The sequence below is a fragment of the Podarcis gaigeae genome (assembly GCF_964106915.1).
Source record: "Podarcis gaigeae genome assembly, chromosome: 2".
Lineage (NCBI taxonomy): Eukaryota > Metazoa > Chordata > Lepidosauria > Squamata > Lacertidae > Podarcis > Podarcis gaigeae.
The window spans coordinates 39,152,514-39,176,687 of NC_139679.1; the positions used below are offsets into that span (position 1 = coordinate 39,152,514).

Consider the following 24,174-nt stretch of genomic DNA (forward strand, 5'->3'; position numbering starts at 1 on the left):
TCTGAAGATCAAGAAGTCTGGGCTCCTCTGACCTGCAGTTGATCTAGGAGGTCAAAGACACCCAGTGTGCACCAGAAGTATTCTGTATGCTTTCCTCTCTAGCAAGCCTCAGACTTTATTTTAAGTATACAGTGGTACCTCGGGTTAAGTACTTAATTTGTTCCGGAGGTCCGTTCTTAACCTGAAACTGTTCTTAACCTGAAGCACCACTTTAGCTAATGGGGCCTCCTGCTGCCACTGCACCGCCGGAGCACGATTTCTGTTCTCATCCTGAAGCAAAGTTCTTAACCTGAGGTAATATTTCTGGGTTAGCAGAGGCTGTAACCTGAAGCGTCTGTAGCCTGAAGGGTCTGTAACCCGAGGTACCACTGTATAGAGATTGAGAATGTAAATGAGAATATAGATGGAAAAGGTGTTCTTGAAGGTGTTTGGTCCTCTCCCATGACAACACCAGGCTGCATTTCCTCCCCTGAGGCTTGCTCATGGCTCACATTTTCTGAACTCTCTAGTATGGGTGCAGGTTGGATTGTGTGTGATAGTAAAAATAAGAATGAGAAGCCTTCCATTCTAGAGTCCTCCTTCTGACAACCTTCTCCACTGGTGTATTCTGCTTTGCTTGATATGCATTTAGCAGCAAACCTTACCTTTCCCAGCTTATGCTACCAAAACTCACTGTTGGTTGGGGTGGAACTCCACCCTGCTCCTGTCTTCCAGCCATGTGTAGACTCTGTAGGGAATGGGGTGGATCATTCCAAGTTCCTGGCATAATGAGGACTCTGGAGTTCCTGTATCTTATCGATTCATAGAACTGTAGAATTGGAAGGCGTCCCAAGCATTACCTAGTCCAACCCCCTGCTGTGCAGGAATCTCAGCTTGATCATACATGACAGATGACCATGCAACCTGATTAAAAACCTTTAAGGAAGGTCCACCAACTCTCCTCTTCCACTTTCAAACAAGAGGTCGTAATTTTGCCTCCTCACTGACAAGAAACTTTTTCTGAGGATTGCCAATAATGCCCTTCTGCATTCTGTGTAGGATAGACAGGCCAGTATCTACACAAGAGAAGAAACAGACACAAATCTGACATCAGAAATGGCAGTATACCAAGACACTAGGGGCACATTTCTCTGTAACTGAGCTTAAGGTGGCCATCCCGGAGCTAAAGAGCAAAATCCATCCAAGAGGTTAAATGCCACCATTGGCATGATGGATTATTATCAAACCACAACATGTGGTAATTGGCTCACTGATGCCAAAATGTCTGCTAGCAACCAACTGTTTTGTGAATCAGCCCCAGGGTTGCCACCTTTCTTTTGGCAAAATACAGGATGGGGTGTTGCAATTTTTTAAATTATCTGGTGCTGAAGTGACTTCAAAGTGATCCATTACAATCTGTTGCAGCCTAACAGGATGGCCGCTCTGGAATTTGTCACAGAAATTTGTAAATCTGTCTGTGCTTGGCTCCCCAGAGCTTAAATGGATGAACTTTCACACAGCCTTTCAAACGCATGCATTTGGAGAAGACCCCTAACTTGGCAGAGAAAGAGAGGACAAAATTCTATCAATACAGGATGTAGCATTTTACATCGAAATACGGGACAGTCCTGTATTATATAGGACGGGTGGCAACGTTATCCCCATCTGTGCCTTTCCTGACCTTACTGCCTGCGCTCCCTCCCCTCGCGCACAGACGCAACCTGGGCTGACACTTCATGCAGCTGATGGAGCAGACTCAGACTGCAGTCCCGGGAAAGTTTACGCCAGATGGAATGTGTTAGTCTTTAATGGCTCCAGGAGACCTTCGCTTGCTTTCGCTTAGCGGGAAGCGCCCGGACCACCTGCACAGCGCCTGCCCTCCTCCGAGTCCATTCATCAGCATGCCTTCCCCGTCGTTGCGCAGCTCTGCCTTTCCCGGGGTGGGACTCCTCGGAGAGAAACTGCGGCGCTCGGAGAGGGGAGAGGCAACGCCGGGAGGGGCGGGCCCGAGAGAGAGAGAGAGAGCTAGAGAGAGAGAGAGAGAGAGAGCTTGGAAGCGGGCTCTGCGATTGGCTGCCCGGACCGCGGCGCGCTGCAAGTTGGGCGGGAGACGGTCGGGCTGCCCCACTCTCTCCGCGTGCGCCCAGCCGCCATGGAGCGCAACTGGAGCGCCGTCGGGGGGCCGGGCAATGGCTCCTCGTCGAGCGCACCCGGGGAGGCGGCGGCCGCGTGGGCTTTCGGCGCGGTGCTGTCGGTGATGTATGTGGCCGGCGTGGCGGGCAACGTGTACACGCTGGGTCTGCTGTGGCGCTCGGGGCGGTGCGCCCGCGGCGCGCCCTTGTCGGGCTCCATCGCCAGCCTGGCGCTGGCTGACCTGCTCTACCTGTGCTCCATCCCCTTCATCGTGGGCACGTCGGTGGCGCAGGACTGGTACTTCGGCGAGCTGGGCTGCCGCGTGCTGCTCAGCCTGGACCTGCTCACCATGCACGCCAGCATCTTCACGCTGACCGTCATGTGCACCGAGCGCTACCTGGCCGTCACCAGGCCGCTGGCCACGCGGCAGCGGTCGCGGCGCTTCAGCAAAGCCACGGCCGGCGCCGTCTGGGGGGTGTCGCTGCTGCTCACGCTGCCCATGATGCTGATGGTCACGCTGAGCCGCAGCAAGGACGGCAAGCACATCTGCGCGCCCACCTGGAGCCCCGACGCCTACCGGCTCTACCTGACGGTGCTCTTCAGCACCAGCATCCTGGCCCCGGGGCTGATCATCGGCTGCCTGTATGCGCGCCTGGCCACCACCTACCTGGAGTCGCAGAGGAACCCTCCGCGCAAGAAGGAGCCCAAGCGCTCCCCGCGCCAGAAGGTGCTCATCCTGGTCTTCACCATCGTGCTGGTCTTCTGGGCTTGCTTCCTGCCCTTCTGGATCTGGCAGCTGGTGCCCCTCTACCACGGGCCCCTCGGGCTCGCGCCCCACACCCAGAAGTGCATCAACTACCTGGTGACCTGCCTGACCTACAGCAACAGCTGCATCAACCCTTTCCTCTACACCTTGCTCACCAGGAACTACCGCGAGTACCTGCGCAACAGGCACAGCAACTTCTACCGCTTCACGTCCTCCTTCCGCAAGAGGGGCTCCAGCCTGCACTGCTCCTGGAGGCGATCCACCTCCTCCGGCACCCACGGCGAGTCCGGGTCCGAGGCCCTCAGCATGGCCACGTTAAGGGACTGCAAATGAACTCTCTTCCCCCGGTTTCTTAGGAGCAGCTTTCAAACACCTCCAAGATCCAGGTGGGCCTGGGCAAGGTAAGGCCTCCTATGTGTCTGACTAAAGTTTGGGAGGAGTTGGGCCCACTTCCAAGGAGGTACACTTAAATAAAGAAAGGCTTGTGTAGAATGAGCCTAGCTTTGCTTAATAGTAGATCCTTTTGATTTCAGCCAGACTTGTTTCCAAGCAAGTACTGCTAGCCTAACTGTGCCAGCTACCAACAGTTCCATTAAGCACTGGTGAAACTTTGGAGTAAATATGTGCAGCATTGTACAATAAGCTTGTTAATTCAGAAGTCTTCCTTGATGGCACTGCAGCCCCATGCTGTTCATATAAAATGGAAACTCCCTTTTGAATTTGGTGGGGTTTACTCCTAGATAGGCGTGCATAATCATGCAGTCTTAAATTAGATCATGTCAGTTGTGAATCTTGTTAAAGTGGACTAAAAATAAAAGGTATGCCCTTTTTAAAGTAGTTGGGCATCCTGGTTCATGTGTGATTTGTCTTTGCAGTGAAAACCCGGGATTTTTAGATTTTTTTATTTGCTTCTGTCAAAAGCCTATTCAAGTATCACTTGTGTAAAGATGCTTTCAATCTGGCATATCTAAACCTATCTCTGAGTGGTCCCTAGGATCAGCAGTTGGCAGAACCTCTGATTGTGCCCCTCAAAGTTAAGTCCACAGGCTGTGCAGTTGTAAAAAAAAGGGGGAAATAAATTTGGGAGCTAGAACAGATGTAGAAGATAGCTGCTAGCAGGCTGCTAAGGTGAAGCACTGGTCCCTCACACTTGCTTCTCAGAGCATCTCTGCTCTGGCAAAACTATTGCTGACTTGGGCCACAGAGGAAAAAGTGGCACCAACCCAAATATTCTAGTCCAGACAATCCCAACTTCTGATCAAATTCTCTCCCCCACCTCTTAACAAAAAATATAAAAAGGCCTGGAATGACACTGGAGTCCCTTCAAACATTCAGAATGAAACAGAGCACTTGGTACAGTTCTCACAGAACTACAGAATTTCAGAATTCAGGTGTGTGGGGGGGGAGGAGTTACACGATTTAATCCTATATCAAAAGCAGTGGCGTAGCGTGGGTTGTCAGCACCCAGGGCAAGGCACCCCCTAACCCGTGGATTTTAGGTAGGGGCAGAGAGCTGCGAGTGCAAGCACGCGTCCCCCCAGATGCTGCGCCCGGTGCGGCTGGCCCCCCTGCACCCCCCACGCTACGCCACTGATCAAAAGTTTTATGCTTGAGAAAAGCTAGCACATTTGGGAAGAGGATTTAGCTGGCTTTCTATGGGCAGGGATTTTTTAGGTGGGGAAACCATTGAAATACATGTCACACACTCAGTCCTGTATCCTTGGAAGTTTATTGCATACTTCTTTTCTGAATGTTTGTCAGGTTCATTGTTTTCTTACATAGACTGATCAGTGAGGAATGCTTTTGTGCCTTCACTAGATCATTCTTAAGCTTATTTCAGACCTAAGGAACCATGATTCAGGCTGCAGTCCTATCTTTGCTTACTTTGAAAGCAAGTCTCATTGAACTCTGTGGGACTTCTGAGCAGGCATGTTTAGTATTGCACTACACAAATCTTCATTTTCCACTTGATTGTTAGATTTGACTTGCAATACTTACACCTGTCCGAGAACACTGCACCATTCTGCTTTGCAAACAATATGCATTAGCTCATTGTTGAAGCCACTGGCTGTGACAGCTTTAGTTATACAGTGTCAATGGCCTTCATAAATAATCTTTCTTTAGACTAAGGTAATCTTTTAAAAGAGTGTCATTATGAAAGACTTTTGTTTCTGGATAGGGTTAGAATTGGGCTGAATATGAGTTTTGCTAGTGGATATGGAGTCTGGACCCAAATAAAAATGCAACCGAACTAGGCCACCACTACCATTTTGTTTTTAGTGAATGTGGTGAAAGCAGAAATTTGAGAGGAGGAGAATATTGAGAAGGGAGATGAAGATGAAGATATACCTGAACAGGTTGAAACCTGCTGGCTTAGAATTTAATTTTTGTATCCATACAGAATATACACCCCTCTTAATTAATTTCTACTATTAATATAACCAGAATAAAAGTCCATTCAGACAGTGATTTCTTTAATTAGGGTTGGACAAACAATGTGCAATCACAGGTTGTTTTTACTGGTATGCCTGAAGCTCCAGAACACCTTACACTAGTTTTGATTTTGAGGCTGATAGTCCCTGAAAAACATGCAGTCTCTGTAGTCTTTCTAAATGGCCAATGCCCCTCCAAAAATAGCCTATATGCCCAAAATCTGCCTTTTGAATACTAAATGATAAGTGGAAAGTCTTTATCTTTGTTTGGAAGCTAATGCTGGAATAGTTTGAAAAAATTGCTGCTTCTGCAAGTCAGGACCGTTTATTAATACTTGTTTTTACATTCATCTATGTAGAAAAGTCCAGTGTGGGAGGGGGTGTTGCTACATAACCCAAGCAATAGGATAGAAGTTTTAAATATATATGTACTTTTCCTGGGAATAAAGTGTGTTTTTGTCCGTCCGTCCCTCTCAACATAATACACCTTGGAGGAACAATAAGGGATGGTAAGGAAAACTCAGAGTAGTCCAGAGTATGTGAAAGCTACATTTTAAATAACTGTTAGCCTGGAATGAATGCTGGCAAGAAGTGAAACTGCTCCCACTATAAATGATATCCAGGAGCTGAGAAATCTCAAACTCTTTGATCCACAGCTGTCCCACAGAAATAAATTCTGTGGTTTGTATGCAACACAACCCTCAGGCTAATGTTCTACCAGCACCAGGATTTCTCATTGTGCCACAGAATGAGAAATCCTCTCCTACCACACACCCCTAAATCTGTTCTGGGAGTTCCTCCCCTCCGCCCCTCTGGAGCGTATTTGGGGGTAGAATAAGTCATTTTGTGATAGCAGTAATCCTTGCACTCACTCGGTTATTTAGTTGAATACCATCCTTTGTAAGTATCCAGACAATTACTTTCCACAGACACTTAAACACCTGCTTACCCACATTTTAAAAGGCTGTCGATAAAAGAATTGGTTTGTCGAATCATTATGTGAAATTCATTTCAGCACCATGAGCCTTCTTCTCCTGTCCCTTGGCTCTCCCTGCCTCCTTATGGCTGAGCTGTGATGAGAGAAGCCATGTGGAAAAATTATCCACTCTAACTTTTAATGATACAGGAGTCTGGCAACCCTGTGGCCTCTTGGTATTGTATCCCAAGGTGCCCAAGCCTCATCCACAGCATTCTTGCTCCTTTCCTGATGATTGTATGCAATTCCCCACACCTAGGCTAGGAGAATTTCCCCTGCACACTCTTCTCTTTGGTCCCACCTTTTTTCCACCACCCATTTCCTTAGGCCCCTGATCTTAAGCCTACACCTTCCAACAGGCTTTTCCTCCTTACGCTGGCCAATTCCTTGTGCCACAGAGTGTTCAAAATTAGCCAGGCATTTTGCACCAGGCAGTGGCGTAGCGTGGGGGGTGCAGGGGGGCCCGGCCGCACCGGGCGCAACATCTGGGGGTTAGGGTTAGGGGGCGCAAATCCACGGGTTAGGGGACACAAATTACTTACCTTGCCCCGGGTGCTGACAACCCACGCTACGCCACTGGCACCAGGCTTTCAACCATTTGTGACCAAGTGAAGATGCCCGGTCACTAGGATGGCGATTGACTTCTTCACCATCTGGGGATCATTGGATCTTGACCATTTTCACACACTAATACCCCATCTTGTAGAATTCCATCAGTTATATTTTATCTGTGCAATCAGAATGAATTTCGGGAACCAAAATGCTTTTTCTGTGCAACCTGAGCAGGAGCAGTCACTGTTAAGAAAAAGAGGTTGGAATAGGCCAGTATATATGTGGACTGTCCCAGGATCAAGTGACTTTTCTTCTTTAAGTTAAGCTCTTAACCTAGATCAAGGTTGTCATCTGAACTAGCCAGATGTTTAACTGAGAATCAATCACAGTCAGTCCATCATTTGAAAAATAAGGCATTAGAGCCGGCTTGCCCCAAAATGGCAACTAGACATTCCATTTTGGCGACTGCAACCTTGATTTAGCACCTAGCTAAATATAACCTTGATTTGGCACCTAGCTTATATATCTGAGTTTCTAACACTGTCCACATGCACTATCAGAAAGCCGCTTTGTGAGATAAAGGGAGAATGCTCCTGTTTTCCCTTTCAGTCAACAGCCATTTCTGCCTTTGTGCTCTGAGTAATGCTGAGTCCCCACTCCTCAGCCTCCTTTCTTATTGGTGCTTGACTTCTTCCTAGGCCTCTTTCTCCTTCACCTGCTTTATCCTCAGGCTTCTGTCTCTTTGCACCTTTCACTCAGTGACCCATGTCTCTGGGCTGCCTGTTCCTTCATTTCCCTATTGCCTGGGATCTCTTCCCACTCAGCTTTTTCATTGGTGGTGGTCAGATGGATTTCTACTTCCCTATAAAAACTGACCTGTTTATCACCTTTCTGTTGTCCAGAGCTTCTTTAGCTTAGCACAGAAGGCCTGTTCTTAGGCTTCTGGTCTACACCTTCACTGTACGAGTGGCAGGATAGTTTGTGGCCACTGGTCCCACTCAGCTGGTGGCCCAACGCCCGATCTCTCTGTTGGGTGGATTGTGAGAACGGATCCAGTAAGCGCACAGCAGTATGTGCAAGTAGGCTTCCCAGCTGTGAGAGCAAGCGCTATTATGGGTCATGTGACCCATGTGAACCTCTGCTTCTCTGTGAGCATCCTGTGACATCAGAACAGCTCACCTTGTCACTCTTGGGAGTTTTCTCCAGCACTAAAAAATCATAGAATCATAGAGTTGGAAGAGACCACAAGGGCCATCGAGTCCAACCCCCTGCCAAGCAGGAAACACCACCAGAGCACTCCTGACATATGGTTGTCAAGCCTCTGCTTAAAGACCTCCAAAGAAGGAGACTCCACCACACTCCTTGGCAGCAAATTCTACTGTCGAACAGCTCTTACTGTCCCTTAACAAGAAACGCCAATGCTTTGGTTGATACTGCTTAATGGTCTGGGGCATCTGAATTAGATTTAATGAGGCAAATTTGTTCTTGGTGTAGCGCTCCTGAAGTCATAATGATCCCATTTCCCTGCACAGCCTAGATAATGGCAAATTTCCATTACAGATACTTCATAAATATGTTCTGGAGAATTACGTTTGTAATAATAAAATGAAAGGGGCAGGCACATTTATGGCTTGTTCTTGTGAGGGTAGTAAGTGTTCTAAATAGCAGTGCCCTGGCATTTCAAAAACATCCATATTCCATTTGGTATGTATTACTGCATTTATACGTACCACTGCGTGGCTTAATTTGGAGAGGGCGGTGGATTGCATTCCATCCTTTACCCCCAACCTAATTCATTGAGATTCTGCTGCTGACTGTTGCTGTAAAGATCAAGGGAATATTTCCATGCACAAATGGACCCATTCTGCTTTCTCTTTCTCTTATAGGGAACTAGGGCTAAGTGATTAAGAGTTTTCCTTCCCAGAAGGAAGACTACAGCAGTCAAATGTCTGCTGACCTTCCTATACTGAAAGGCACAGCATTGGAGTTAGTAAAGTGTCAAAGCTAGTTGTGGTCTTTTTCATCTTAAGCCATTTAGGACTTCTGCATACATGATGGCACCCTATGAGATGGCAAAGAAACCCTTCTGCACGCTGGCCTATTTACTCAATAAAAGAAACAACTTTCAAAGTGGCTCACCACCAATAAGACTGAGCAGCGGTGGAATGCTGTCACCCCTTTATGAAAGGACAGGTGCAGATGGTTTTCTGATTACAGAGGTTATAGCCATGGTACAAAGCCGCCATTGTATGGTGTCCTTGATGTGGCTGGCATGATACGTGAATCAGCCTTTGGGTCAGCGTTCAAAATTCGCCAGGTGCTAGGCGCCTTTTGCACTTGGCTATTGGCCACTTGCGACCAAGTGAAGATGGCCAGACGCCAATTTGGTGCCTGACATCTATACCATCTTTCAAAATACCGTTTTTTTGGGGGGGTCTGGATTTTTAGCCCTCCCTCTCTTAAAAAATAGATCTGGCCCCTTCAAGCATATTTAGAGAGTTTTTATCCTTACATGCAAAGAGGAACACCTTTGAATCTGATGGGTTTCTGCTGATGCTTTGCTTTTTAAAGGAAAGGAAAGCACACTTTTTTTTTGTTCATTCCGCCCCCCCCCCAGTGTTTTAAAATAAATGTTCCTATACATAATTGAACATTAAAACTGTACATTTTTAATGACTCGCATGATGCTTCAAAGCTAGTAGCACACGACATGTGGGGATTGGCGGGTTCTTGGGTGTACTGAATACTTGCTGAATCAAATTGCTCAGAGACTTCTCAAGACAAGGTTCTGTGCACACTTCCTTGGCAGTAGTCCCCACTGAGCTCAGTGGGACTCACTTGCGCGTAAACAAGCATAAAATTGTGTTGCACGCCATTTCTTATAACTTCAGTCTATTTAGCTGGTCTATTGAACAGGCTGATACTAACACTGGAATTAGGATGAGGGGTGGATTAGACCTGTTGAGTTAATCAGGGCAGAAAAGAGGCAAATCATCCAAACCAAATATGAGATAGCAGCAGGAGGAAGGAACCCTTTGAGAACTCCCTTTATGATTCTCGACGGTAACCAGTTGAAATGAAGACAGAGCTCTTCCTGCACAATGATTCTTCAGAAGAGGGAATTTCAATGGATGTTGTTTATCTTCAGCCCTTCATAATAAGCAGTGGCTGTCCAAATTCCCTCTTTCGCAGAACTGTTAAATGCACCAGAGCGCTGCCTTGTTGTTTTTGCTTGTTTGTTTTCAACTGGCCGACTCCTGAGAAAACGTATACCATTGTTGATGATTTTATGTTACATAGATCCTCTGGGAAACAAAAACTCCTCTTTTCCCATTTACCAAAACTTTTCAGCCTGGTTGCCCTAGAGCAGGATTTCCCAAACTTGGGCCTCCGGCTGCTTTTGGACTACATTCCTAGCTAGCAGGACCAGTGGTCAGGGATGATGGGAATTGTAGTCCAAAAACAGCTAGAGACCCAAGTTTTGGAAATCCTGCAATAGAGCAAGGCTGGGAAGCCTTTATAGGATCGAGGGCCACATGCTGTCACGAGCAACCTTCTGGAGGCCGCATTCCAGAGGTGGGCAGGCCAGAGACAAGAGTGTGCGAAGCAGTGGGTGTGATTCTTACTGCTGGGTGGTAGAACACATTCCAGCAACATAAAACCAGAGGCTTCTGCATACACACCTCTCCAACCTTTATGCATCCAAGCAAGCAGAGTGACTTGGCTCAAGGACACATTGCCGCTATGCAAAAGCAAGTGAGGAGGCTGCAGATCAGAAGCAGAGAGGCAGTTGTCCTAGGGCAGGCTTCCTCAACCTCAGCCCTCCAGATGTTTTTGGCCTACAACTCCCATGATCCCTAGCTAGCAGGACCAGTGGTCAGAGATGATGGGAATTGTAGTCTCGAAACATCTGGAGGGCTGAGGTTGAGGAAGCCTGTCCTAGGGAGAGTCCTGGGAGCCCAAATAGAGTAGAGGACAATTCTAACTTGTTTCAGGTGACCAGTAGCAGGGTGTAGGGTGGAACCACCCTCCCAACACCAGTCTTGCTGCTACTTTTCTAGATGGGGTCAGGTGGCAGCGGCAAGGTCAGGGCTTCATAAGTGCACCAATGGAAGCCTCACACACTCCTATTTCAGGCGACAAATTGAAGGGATATCTACAAATCTGTGTTAATGCAGTTGAACACTTTTCAGCAACAAAGGCACAATGGCAGAATGCATTTTCTCCATGTATGGCTTGGTAGAGAAACCACACTAAGGCAATGGACTGCAAAGGAGATACTGAACTGAATTTCAGGTGACTGCTTTTGAGCCTGCTGTGCTAGAGACAGTGGAGAGAATTCCTGTGTTTCCAGGAAGCCTTGTTTTGCTGTGTGATGATTGGAATTCATTCTCTCTCGCTTTGATTCTTCTGTAATTACAAGGTGTTAATTTCATAATTAAAGTACATCAAGACTGCAGCTGTGCAGTTTCCCAAGAAAGTATGCTACAGAGTGTTGCTTTTCAGGCTTGGGAATAAATGCATTGCCTAGTGGGACGCGGGTGGTGCTGTGGGTTAAACCAGAGACTAGGACTTGCTGATCAGAAGGTCTATGGATCAAATCCCTGCGACGGGGTCAGTTCCCATTGCTCGGTCCCTGCTCCTGCCAACCTAGTAGTTCGAAAGCACGTCAAAGTGCAAGTGGATAAATAGGTACCACTCCGGCGGGAAGGTAAATGGCGTTCCCATGTGCTGCTCTGGTTCGCCAGAAGTGGCTTAGTCATGCTGGCCACATGACCCGGAAGCTGTATGCCGGCTCCCTCAGCCAATAAAGCGAGATGAGCACCACAACCCAAGTCGGCCACGACTGGACCTAATGGTCAGGGGTCCCTTTACCTTTACTTTACTTGGAAAGCACAGCTGGTATACATAGTTTATTTCATTATAGCATTGGCACTTATGGGGATCATACATCAGAATCAGGCTGGCTATTAGTGCAAATTAACCAGAGGCAAATCTTTGAGAAGGATCCTACAACTCTGTCAATTCCCAATTGTTGAATTTTGTAACTAGAAAAGATGCCTACCAGGTTTGCCAACTTTTTCAGTGGCCACTGTAGCTGTACATGACCATGATTACTGCTGAGGTGTGAAAAAGCTTCGTCTGCTAACTTCTAAACAGCAAGAGGACAAGAATAGGCTATGCCAGTTTTGTTCTGATAGGTTGGCAACCTTAATGATAGTCCCCAATGAACATTTTCAAGCATTTTGTGTTGCAGACTGGAAACAGTTTCCTTTTTGGCTGCGAGACGAAATGGTGGTGGAAGCAAAACTAGTTTTACAAATACAGTACAAGGGAGAAGTGCCAACTTTTAACAGAAACAGTTGGGAAATTTCTTCTCATACAAGCATAAGAATGTAGCAGATCTTCTAACAACACGACAGCACTAAGCTGTGTAGGTCCATTTCCTTGGCTCACAGTGTTAGAACTGAGAAAGAATCATCTTCCATTTGGGTGGCCAGATGCAGAAATGGTAGAGGGCTTCTGCACCCTTGAATAGTTGTGTAGAAGAGGAAATTCCAGCAGGTTTTGCTTGTATGACAAGCTACATTCCATGGAAAGTTCTTGCTAACATGACCACATTGAGCTTTATCAGTTGGGATTTCCCTTAAGAAAGGGTCCAGGGCCTTCAAACTTTGTCATGATCTGCAAGTGTTTGTGTCCATGCAGTTTTATGAAGGGAGGAAGAGAATGCCATACACTGCAATCCTGTGCATCTGGGGAGAAGCAAGCTGAACTGTGCTCTCAGACTAGTGTGTGTGCATATTTAGAAAGTGGAGAAACTTGTGGGCAGCACACCGCAACCACGCTCACATTGTAACCTACTGGCCACAATATAATGCTTATTTCGAGGCTGATTTCAGTGGGGAGAGGGTACCCTGTGGGCACCAGCAAAGGCTTCTGAGTGGGCATCATGTTTGCAGCCACCAGTGTATATACATAGCAGCCTTAAGTTCCTTAGCACACAGCAGTTGTTATCTTCACATCCTCTTCAGGTCCGCAGGGAACGCTGCGGGAAGCGCCTTGCTTTCAGAGCTACAGGCCTGAGTAATGAAGTTTGTAAAGCGAAGATTGTCTCCTGGGGAGGGAGTTCATCCATTAGTAAATGAGGCAGGATGCTTTTAAGGGGGGGAGCATCTTAAAAGCACTTCATTACTCCTGTCAGGACATGTACAAGGAAGCGGGGGATTAGATATATTTTCTTCATGCTGGAATGTTCTGTTAGTGAAACCATGGGATTTTTATCTTATAAGTGAAGGCGCATAGGAGTGTGGGTAGTATGCAGAATAGGATTTGAAGTCTAATTTTTGCTACATCATGGGTGTAAGGGAATGGACAAACCAAACATGCATAGTGTCATGAACTACTTCACGTAAGTGCCTGTTTTATTTTGATGGCCCATTAGAAATCAAGGGTGGAGTCCCCAATCTATTTGGCTTTGGGGCACATTCGGAAATGTGAGAAACTTTCATGGGCACAAAAATCCAGTTATTTCACAGAAGAAAACTGCTAATACTCTGAACCACAACAACCCCAGCCCAAACACATGACTAGCCCCCCCCCCCAAAAAATAGGCAAAGCACCACCCCAGCCAGACAGCAACAAAAAATCCCTTAGGCAACACTAGCAAAGAGAAAAGACAAAACACCCCAAACAAAAAAAGTAGGTGACCCCCCCCCAGCACAACTCAACAAAAAAGCAGGCAAATCCACCCCCATGCCAATAAACCTAAAAAATGCAGATAAGACAAACACCCCCAAAAAAACTATCTATCTGGGAGCCAGTGTGGTGTAGTGGTTAAGAGCAGTAGTCTCGTAATCTGGGGAACCGGGTTCGCGTCTCCGCTCCTCCACATGCAGCTGCTGGGTGACCTTGGGCCAGTCACACTTCTTTGAAGTCTCTCAGCCCCACTCACCTCACAGAGTGTGTGTTGTGGGGAATGAAGGGAAAGGAGAATGTTAGCCGCTTTGAGACTCTTTCGGGTAGTGATAAAGCGGGATATCAAATCCAAACTCTTCTTCATCTATCTATCTATCTATCTATCTATCTATCTATCTATCTATCTTGAAAAACACCACCCATCTCCAAAACTGATCACTCCCCTATCTCCAGAATTATCAGGCAGTAGCAGGACCTTTTTCCTTTTCTCTTCTGAAGAGTTTCAGAAGTCTGGAAACCCAAGGTATGCTCTCCAGCTGTGGAGAAAGGTAAGAGGGTGGAATGGCTGGATGCTGACACTTTGCTGTTTTTAACAACACTCCCTTGCTGATGCCAATCTCCTTCAGACATGTACATAGCAAATTACCAGAGGCTACCAAATGAATTAATGGAATAGAATGTAGACCTCTTGAGAACTACAAGCCAAAAGCTTCACTTTTGTTCCACTCAGCAGAAGTTTCTCTTCCATATTTTGCTGCAGTACATTTGCTGAAACCAACTCAGCTATGTTAAATTTGGAGGAACGGGAGCTTCTCCTCTGCCTGCATAAAGGAGGTAGTTTACTTGACTGCCCTGCTTTACCCAGAGACAACACAAAGGGTTCTCCTGGATTCAGTGGGGTTTGCCTGGAAGTTTGGTTAGAATTGCAGCCTAAAATGGCAATGATTTCAGTAGTGGTTATGACAGTGAGAAAGGGAATGATGGCAAGGACTTCAAAAGGCTTAAACTGGCATTGCTTCCATTCCAGAATCAACAGGAGAAAACAGTTGTATATTTACCAAATGATTGATCAGACTTATTACCAACTCAGAGCCAAATGGGTATGTGAATGGGGCAACTACCTTGGTATATTCATGTGTAATTTTTGCACTAAAAGGTATGCCAGAGTGAAAGATGTCTCCCATTGCTTCAGACTTTTCTTCCAAGCCTGGCTCACTGCTGTTCTGTACCAGGAGAAAGAGAGAGAGAAAGTGAAGCTTCTCTCACCCATGCATACCTTCTGTTACAAAAATTAGGCAACCCACCCTCCTCACATTTGTATATGAACAGAACAGACACATGAACGTGCAATGTTTTATTTACACTTCCGCCCTGCAATAGGTTCCTAGGGTGGCTTACAAAATGCTTTTAAAAATGCCTCTCAGTTCAAGGTTGTCCTCAACTTCCCTGCTGCTTTTGGCCCTCAGGTATTCCCTATTGTAATGTAAAGGTAAAGGGACCCCTGACCATTAGGTCCAGTCGTGACCGACTCTGGGGTTACGGCGCTCATCTCACTTTATTGGCCAAGGGAGCCGGTGTACAGCTTCTGGGTCATGTGGCCAGCATGACTAAGCAGAAACGCCGTTTACCTTCCCGCCGGAGCGGTACCTATTTATCTACTTGCACTTTGATGTGCTTTCGAACTGCTAGGTTGGCAGGAGCAGGGATCGAGCAACGGGAGCTCACCCTGTCGCGGGGATTCGAACCACTGACCTTCTGATCAGCAAGTCCTAGGCTCTGTGGTTTAACCCACAGCGCTACCCGCGTCCCTATTCCCTATTGTACTTGGAGGTAAAGTGGGGAAAATGCTCAGTTTGGACATGTTAAGCTTCCATAGCTGGGCTTCCCTGGTGGGTGGGTATTTCCTTCAATGGGTTTCCTGTAATGAATTAGCTTGGCATGAAAAGTTTGGCTTTGCTAACTTGCTGCAGTTTTGTAGCTGGGAGGTTTGGCTGCTTGCAGCAAGAAAAGCCTCTTGGGCTACAGCTGAAGATGCTGGCCTGGCATAGCAACATCAATAAAAAATGGATTTCAGCTTCCTTCAACCAAAATAAGCAATCAAGGTGGCTGCTTTCACAAGCAGAATTAGAGTGAGTTCAAGTGTCACCCACGAAATCATTACTGCCAGCTAGCTGCCATGTTTAGCCAGTTCTTAAAATAAATAGCTTGAGACATCAGCATTTCTTGCACTTTCATTCCAAAGCTGAACTTACGTTCCGCTGCGATCCAGCCACCACTAGCCTGCAGGGGTTCTGGCATAAATTAAGTTATCCTCTTACTGTTGCACTCTGTATATGTTAACATGCCATCATAAATGGCCCAGCAGCAGGCTTGGGTCCTCCCCACTAACTTCAATATCAGTCTTAAGGGTTACAAAGCATTAGTTAGATCATGCTATTAAAAGCAGTTCTAATCATCAGTGTTTCATTTCACTGTTGTTGTTTTTTGTGACCCACTCAAGTTAAGCCATTTTTAATCTACATTAAAACAGAACCTCTCTAATGCTAAAAAGAACCCTCCACTTAATTTCAAGGAACAAATTGGTTGGTGAGGAAGAAACACGTTTTGTTTCCTCCACTGGGTCTGTGTGCTGTGAAGCATCAGTTAAGTGTTAAGAGGAACATCTAAACGGCACACAAATTTTGAGCAAGTTGATTATGATTTTTATGCGTGCCCATGGAATTTGTACCATCTGGAATAGATAATGGTAATGACACGACACCAGTATTTGCTGTTGTTGCCGAAGCAAATTAAAATGTATTTAGAAAACAATTTTATAATATAGGGCACGTGGGTATGTGAAAAGCTAAGTCCTGAACCAAGTAGAAAATGAGAAGCAAAATAGTAAATATTTCCCTGGTACTTGGGTGTCTTACTGAAAGCAACTTAGAGCAGGAGGAAAATACCCAAAAAGTGCCAACGAAGACTTGATTTTAAATTTAGAAGTCTATCCAACATGTTTCAGGATTATTACACTCTTCTCCCCTTCTTCCCCAGTTAAGTTTCTTTTCTGATGCTTTTCACTGAAAAGAGGTTCTCCTCCTCTTTTTCTTTTCTGCTGCAAACAGAACACACTGAGTAACTTGCTACAAGTCTCCTACAAGCACATTGAGAGGTTTTCCTACTTCCACACCCTGTGTACTGGTGAATCTCGTTTTCGTTTTCCAAAAGCAAGTTATTCAGATGACAAATAACAAATCTTGGTGTACACTGTACCTCTGTGAATACTTAAAATGCAGTTTTACACAGAACCATGACAAGGACTACCACATGGGTTGTACTGTGGATTATTTTATGTGAAATGCCTGGCAAAACATACCCCACATTCTAGGCCTTTCTGGCAATAGCACTCCCTTTATTAATGCCTATCTTGAGCTTGGAGTTCAAGGAGATTCTGGGTGGGAGAGTGCTGGTGGAAAATATTGTGTATCATTGTAAGATCACCATAGTTTGCTGGTCAAAGGAGGGTTCAGCAACAGGAGGAAGCCTATCTGTCATCATTCTATGCCCTCCCCCAGGCTTGACAGGAGATGGGTCACTCCAAGCCTAAAAACCGCTTCCCCATCTCTTTTATTTACCCCAGTAGTTGTTCTTTTAGATGAAAGCCTTGTGCTTATCCAAGGAGGCGGTTATGATTTCAGGTCTGTTAGAACATCTACTCTTCAACACTTAGGACAGGTGCTTTAGGTGCTGTTATTTCTGGCTGGGCACAAAGCTAGTTTATACTGCTCCCTTTTTTATCCATCTTGTAGAAGATGAATGGAATGTAGCCTACTAGGACTTCCTACTTCATTACTTGGAAATCTGTGTGATGTAAGAAGTTTGTGTCCTCTGTGCTAAAATGGCATGCAAAGTGACAGGTTACCCAGTGATGTTTCCAACTTAACATTTTCTTACACAATTTGATTAAAGTACATTTTCACAATTGTACAAAATTCTTGAATCAATTTTTTTTGCCTATCCTAGATAGCTTTTATGTTTTCCTTAATTTCAGCCAATTTCACTTTTGCCTAAAGAAAACTTGGCTCATTATTCTTGAAGCACTGCAGAATTTCTTAAACTTGGATCTCCAGCTGTTATTAGACACACAACTCCTATCATCCCTGACCATGGGTCCTGCTAGCTAGGGATGACAGCCCTAGAGTAGCTATGAAATGATTTCGGACTCACTTTGGTAGGTGAATAACTAGTACAACAAAGGCAAAGAGTTCATAACATAGCAAAATTTAATGGATCCTGAGATCACTTGAGAATTCTCCTTCTATCTGACCATTTGAAGCCATCTCTCAGTTCACATACAGTTTTGCACAGAACAGTCCATTCCAGTAGTCAAAGCACATGTTTTGTTTCCAAGGAGAAACATTGCAGTAACATTAAAGAAAAACAACACTTGACACATGGATAATGTCCATAAAATTCTGTAGTTCTGGGTTATATGTACATAGAATTTGAAGCATGGTACTCTAGTGTGTATAAATGTGTGAATGCTCAAGACTGTAAATTGAATGCCCCACTTATTTTCCAGAATTTACATATAACAGAAGAAAGGAGGAGTGGGGGATGGGTGGGAAGGGCAACAAAGCGCAACAGGTTTATTAGAAAAGTCTTCCTTCACAACATGTTCCTGAGTGTTTATCTTCCCACAAACTATTCCATGGGGCTCCCCAAATAGTGCTTTTGAGAGCAACAACTGAAGGGAATATTTGAAGTGACTACACTTTGATCTTCGGTGTTAGAGGAATGGCAGTGCATGTGGCATGTTCTGCAGTCTCTGAATTCTGACGTGCCCTTAAATGTGTGGGGTGAGGGGGGGCAGTTTATGACTATTACCTTGCAAAAAGCAAAATGGTTACAGGAGACTTAGAAAGGTGATCCCTAAGGCACTGTTTGCAACACTTAAGAGGGAGATGAGGGTGAGAAAACGGCTCACATTAAATAAAGTTTAGAAGGATCTGTGGAGGGGAATTTAGATGTGAAGTTAAAACTCCCCCACCCACCCTTCTGCACAGGGCTTTTGTTGTCAATCCATCTAGCCACCTGTCCCATTATGTTAAAACAGGATCCCCGATACCGTGGTCCGGATTGCAGGTGAAGGAAATGGTGATGGCGTAACGGGTGCCCCAGTGGACCTTTTCCACATGATGGAGGTTCTCGGAGCCAGAAGTGAAGAAGGAAACCCGGCCTGCAAAGAGAAGAACATACAGTCAGGAGAGTGAAAGGATGCATGCTGTTTGCCCAGTGGCCAGTACTTAGGATACTGCTATCCCATGCCTACCCTGGGACATCTACAGATTCAAGATTTGAATGCTATCCGAAAGCATGGTACCTGGTCCCCAAAGAACAAGATCATGCTACTTAAGATGCACATAGACAGACTGCAATATGAAAGACTGCTTTATTTAATGGATTTATTTATTTCCATGTAACCATACTTTGTTCTGGAGGTCAGAGACATGCAGTAACACAGCTGCCATGGAGCACAAGGTCTAGTGAATGCTGCTGCTATGCAGATTACTAGTAACATTCAAACCCCGGCTGTCAGAAAATGAGATTTTTGGCTTGGCTATTTTCTACCATTCTTGAGTTCTACAGACCAAAGCTGTTTGACAGCCGTTTCGGTAAGGAATACCACCCCTCTCTACCAAATAAGTGACCAAGCTTGCAGTATGAAAACCCAGAAGTGTGCACTATACGGTATGTCTAAAGAGCTTGTTTATTTGATCGAAGGGCCCAGTAAAATAAAGAATCTGCCCTAGCCTACTGCATAGCTCACAGTCATGGCGAGGCAGACAAAAGGCCCCATTGCTATGGGATGCACCCCACCCCTCTCGTATGTCATCTCATGAGAGCACGAACATCATCCTAAAAGGGAAGCACAGAAAGATAAAGGCTGCTGCCAGCACTGGTGCACCAGCCACAACTCAAGCCAGCTACTGAACTGACGACACATTGTGAGAAAACCCAGAGGAGCTTGCTCTGCACGAGTTCCCCCATTAGCTCCTCCGCTGAGTACACCAGCACTTTTAAAGACTGAAATATAAATAAACAGGAAAGCTGTCGTGAGTGCTGAGGCCATAATTAGGTTTATACACCAAATTCCCCCTGAGCTGAAAACATTTCTGCACGTAGGCAAGCGAGCACAGAGCACATGCACTTTCATAGCAGAACCTTCTCAGGTGCCCAATTTTGCCAATTAAAATGCACAGTGTTTGAGTTTCTTTTGAAAATTGCGGAAGTGCACAGCCAACATCTGAAAGTGGATTTCACACCTGGCTCTTTAAGCAAAGTTAACTGTTCAGAGTCATTAGGGCCAAATCTTTCTGTACAACATGTTGTTGCTAATACAGTGAATTTTTGAATGCACATTCAAGGACTTTAGTTCCATCTACTATTTGGAAAAACCCAGCAACCACAAAAAATAAAGAGCTGGCATGTTTGAACTCAGGATGTTGTTGCCGTTTTTGGTTTCAGACAATCAACCCACAAGAAACAAATGCCTGAACGGTGACAGAATTTGTAATTTCAGAAGAATTGCAGGTTTCTAAATTATCTGTTAGTTTACTTTCTTCACCAACGGATACAAACATTGCCAACTGGGAAGGAGAACTATATGGGTGAGGTAGGTGGCACAAGGCATATTGGGCTTTCCAGGTACTTAAGAGTGGCATAAGCATTTGCCTAAATGAATGTTGTGCTGAATAGTGGCCAGCTCTTTACTGACTCTTAGAACAAGGGCAGATGTCTGGAGCTGCTTAAGCAAGGAAAATCTCTTTCCTAGGCAACAAAGGGCTGGGGGAACTCACATATGGCTGAAGTTGCATGATTGCAGCACGAGTATCTGGTTTTAAGAAGTGCTCTCTGCCATGCTACTTGTAAAATGTCCAGCTATTCTTTCATTGCTTCAAAACAGTTTATGCCAGGGCTTTATTAACTACACTCTTAAGGTCTTATTCACATTCCAAAATAACAATTCCCTAACTATAAAATGCTTACTAACGCACAAAGTATAATGCCTATATTATACTAAACAAGATTTCAGTGCAATACTTCAATTTATTTATTTTAAAAAAATGTGTTTATTCAAGAACAGCAGCTTTTATATGGAACATGAGTTGTTGTTGTTGTTGTTGTTGTTGTTGTTGTTGTTGTTGTTGTTGTTATTACTATTATTACCCAGAGGTCTCAGGGCGGTTCACATGATAAAATCAGAATATAAACCCACAAATGGTTTATGAATGTTCCTTGTCTTTGGGGAAGGTGCGACAAGCAAGCAGCTTTACTTTCTGCTAATTCATACTTTAAGATACATTGAAGTTTGGAAGATTTTCAGCATATGGCTCGGATCCCATTTTTGCAGGGTCAGTAACGAAAGGATCCCCCAACACCTCAAGCAGGCCAAAATGAATATTTACAATCACTATAAAAACTGAATGATTGCTTGAGGACAAAAGCGTGTTGCTAATGTGTAAGAAAAGGCAATTTGGCTTCAAACTTGGTAGCTGATGCAGAAACTCCACAGGACTCCTGTAGCTCCTTAAAACATAATTGCAAACACAATTAGCAGTGAGGTGCCTTATCCCCTTTCTGTCTATCACGCCATTTATTATAGCAGAGGTCTCCAACCTTTTTGGGGCCTCGGGGCCACATCTGGAGAACTGCCATAGACAACACAAATAACCCATTTTAACAACAAAAAACAAAAAACGCTGGAGATGCTCAGAACCACTATCACCCTGCCTCTGGACAGGTAAGAATGCACATACACCAAAACAAATAAGAAGCAGGCAACCTCCAAAGAACCCCCCAATGTCTTGCCTCTAGCCCAATAAAAGCCTCATTATTTTTTTTTTAAGTGTTTTAAATATTGGGAAAAGCAGGGGTCCCTGATGGGCACTATGGGTAGGCATCTGATGGCACACTGGGGACTCCAGATCTATACTCTCTAGATATTTTGAAATTACCAGGACAACACAAATGGGTGCAATTTGTTGTCGCAAATGGAATTAGTAAGCTCCCCACCCCACACACCACCTCTAAGCATGCAGCTTATTTTGAATCTTGGACATTGTGATGTTTCAGCTGGTAAGCCTTGGTTATTCTTTGATTAATGAGGCAGATAATCAAATTGTGCATTCCAATATTCAGATAACCCATGTTCTTGGGCTCCAGCTTCCATCAGCCCCAGTCAGCTGATGGGAGGGAAGGTGAAGGCTCCCTACCCCAGACTTTCTCCTTAACCATTTTTCATTACAAAAGCAAGCTTTCCTATCACTCCACAGTAATGGCAGGAGGAAGCACACCCACTAACAGTGCCCCCACTACATCCCTATTAAAAGGCCCAAGGGCCTCCCTTATACATGGAGTTGAATTTCAGATACTTTGATAGCAAGCCTGTGCAGCATACTTAAAAAAAGATCCTCCATAATGAAGCAATCAAAGGTTTGTTTTTTAAGACCAAAATTCCAAAGCTAATCAAATTTAATAAAATATGCAATGAAATGCATCTGGTCATAATTGGGTGGTCGCAAACAGAAATGACAGAGTGCAAAACTAGATTCTGCAGCCACCATTTTCATTTTTGCCTGTAGCTGTGAAGGATTATACAGGCAGTCCTAAAAAAAATAATATCAAAACAAGCTGAAGGTCTTCTTGTCACTTCTGGCTGATAAATATTTACCAAGAAAGCTACTAGATCATTATCACTCTGGAGAATTCATCATAATATGTGGTTGCTTCAAAGCACAACAAAGCTACAAACTTGAAAAGGGTAAGATATACTGTTGTTTATTATTATGAGTTTACCTATAATATAACTTAATGGATTTTGCATGAAGCAGTGCTAAGATGTGGCTTTCCTAAGATGTGAGCTTGAAAGGCAAAAATGCTGCTTTATTATCAAACATCCTAAGGAGAATTATCAGTTGGTGCTTTGAAACCACAAGCATTAAAGAAGGGAAACTGAACAGCTAGAGGAAGGCCACTTCGTCAGATCTATACACAGTTCTTCCTCCCAGGATAACAACATCTAATTCAACTATAATGATAACTTTAGCACATACACACACACTGTAACAGCCATAGCTTCTCCATAACCATGAGAAATGTCTTATTTGATCAAGTGCTGATAATAAGTAATGTCTATCGTCTTACAAAACTACAATGCCCTGCTGAGAAGGATGACTGTAAAACTAGTTTAGGACTACAGTGTGTAGACACTTCACAGCATGCCACGGTATCTGTGGTAAAATACACATTGGACTTCTCTAAACATGCTGGTATGGTTTGTAATCTTCTACTCCCTTCTAGTGACTAAAGTTTTGTAAAAGATGCTGGATTCAATAAGGCTGGCACTGTTATGGGGGAAAAACCAGTTTCCTACGCACTGCAGCTGGTTAGTAAACCATGCAGCTACCTTTCTGGCAAACTGAATTTCAAAGTGGTAAAAGTGCTTCTTGTATTGGTATCAGCAACAGGCCAGTGTGAAGTATTGTACAAGTCCGGAATAGCTTTTAGCAGATTGATACAAAGGCTTCCGAGTTCCTCACTTGACTGCGTTTACAAGCTGTAGGCTAACTGTCAATGGTGCCAAAGTACCGACAAAAAGCAACACTAATGCCTATCCATGGTAATTAACAAAAGTTAGTTGCACATAAATCCCACTGAAATCAATGGGTCAAATTAGTAGCAACAAACTTTAGTTCTATAAAGCATAACTACCTTAATCAGATTGAGTCCAATGTCTGCTACAAAACCCTTCCAAACACCCTTCTGAGAGAGAGGCCATTATTGTGTTCTTTCCCATCTTGCCAAATCTTTACAAATAATTCCGGGCCATTGCACTTTGGCACAATAGTACCTGCTTTTTATTTTAGAAAGCGTATTTTTGCTGTCGAGGAAGAGAATACAGGAAAATGCGTGTAACAAAATATAGACACATTCAGGGTTCATATTAGTTCACGTATATCCATTTCGGAGTATTCACCAGAAGCTTTTGAGCTAACAAACTCCAAACATCACATTCAGGTTAACACGCAGCCCCCAGTTCTTTCAATTTTAAATCCACAGGGTATTCCAGAGAACTTGAATACAAACCACTACTCAAAGATCTTACTTTTTTAAAAATAACAGCAGAAACGTCTGCAGAAGAAAATGTTGCAACTGCAGATTGCTTGAGAGAACAGTGAAGTAAGAATACATTGTGTATTATTCTGAACTAGACACCTGTCTTTGTAACAAAATGTTCAAATCCTACATCCAAGGAAAGTATCAGAAATTAAGGATAAGTGAAAGCTTATGAAGCAATTCACAAACAAAAAACATACACACCGTTCTGTATACAATTGCTACAATATACAAATATCCAGGTTTTTGCAATACTCCTAATTGCCCACATCACATGCAAGTGGAATTGGTGCTGATGCCAGATATCTAAAATCACTGATTAATCCAAGTCTCTTCAATTAATCACTTCCCAAATTTTGCATGTGCTTGCTTACTCCTGCCCTTCACCAGTCAATTATGAAGTAGTTAAAAGTACAAATACTATAAAACCTATTAACACAAACCGCAAAATAGCATAGTATAAGTATCTAATTAAC

At 44.5% G+C, this 24,174-nt stretch overlaps 1 protein-coding gene and 1 pseudogene across 3 annotated transcripts in view; one reads left to right on the forward strand and one right to left on the reverse strand.

The window, feature by feature from the left end:
- The first annotated feature begins 2,131 nt into the window (after positions 1 to 2,131).
- LOC310838466 (urotensin-2 receptor pseudogene) lies at positions 2,132 to 3,619 on the forward strand (annotated as a pseudogene). The gene has a single exon. The product of its transcript is annotated as a urotensin-2 receptor pseudogene (transcript).
- A 14,165-nt stretch (positions 3,620 to 17,784) lies between these two features.
- OGFOD3 (2-oxoglutarate and iron dependent oxygenase domain containing 3) overlaps positions 17,785 to 24,174 on the reverse strand; it is a 39,408-nt gene continuing 33,018 nt past the window's right edge. For both annotated transcript variants that reach the window (XM_083725932.1, XM_083725931.1), the window contains exon 9: positions 17,785 to 18,758. In XM_083725932.1, the coding sequence (XP_083582058.1) occupies positions 18,622 to 18,758 (137 nt within the window). In that variant the 3' untranslated portion in view covers positions 17,785 to 18,621. The remainder of the gene's footprint in view (positions 18,759 to 24,174) is intronic.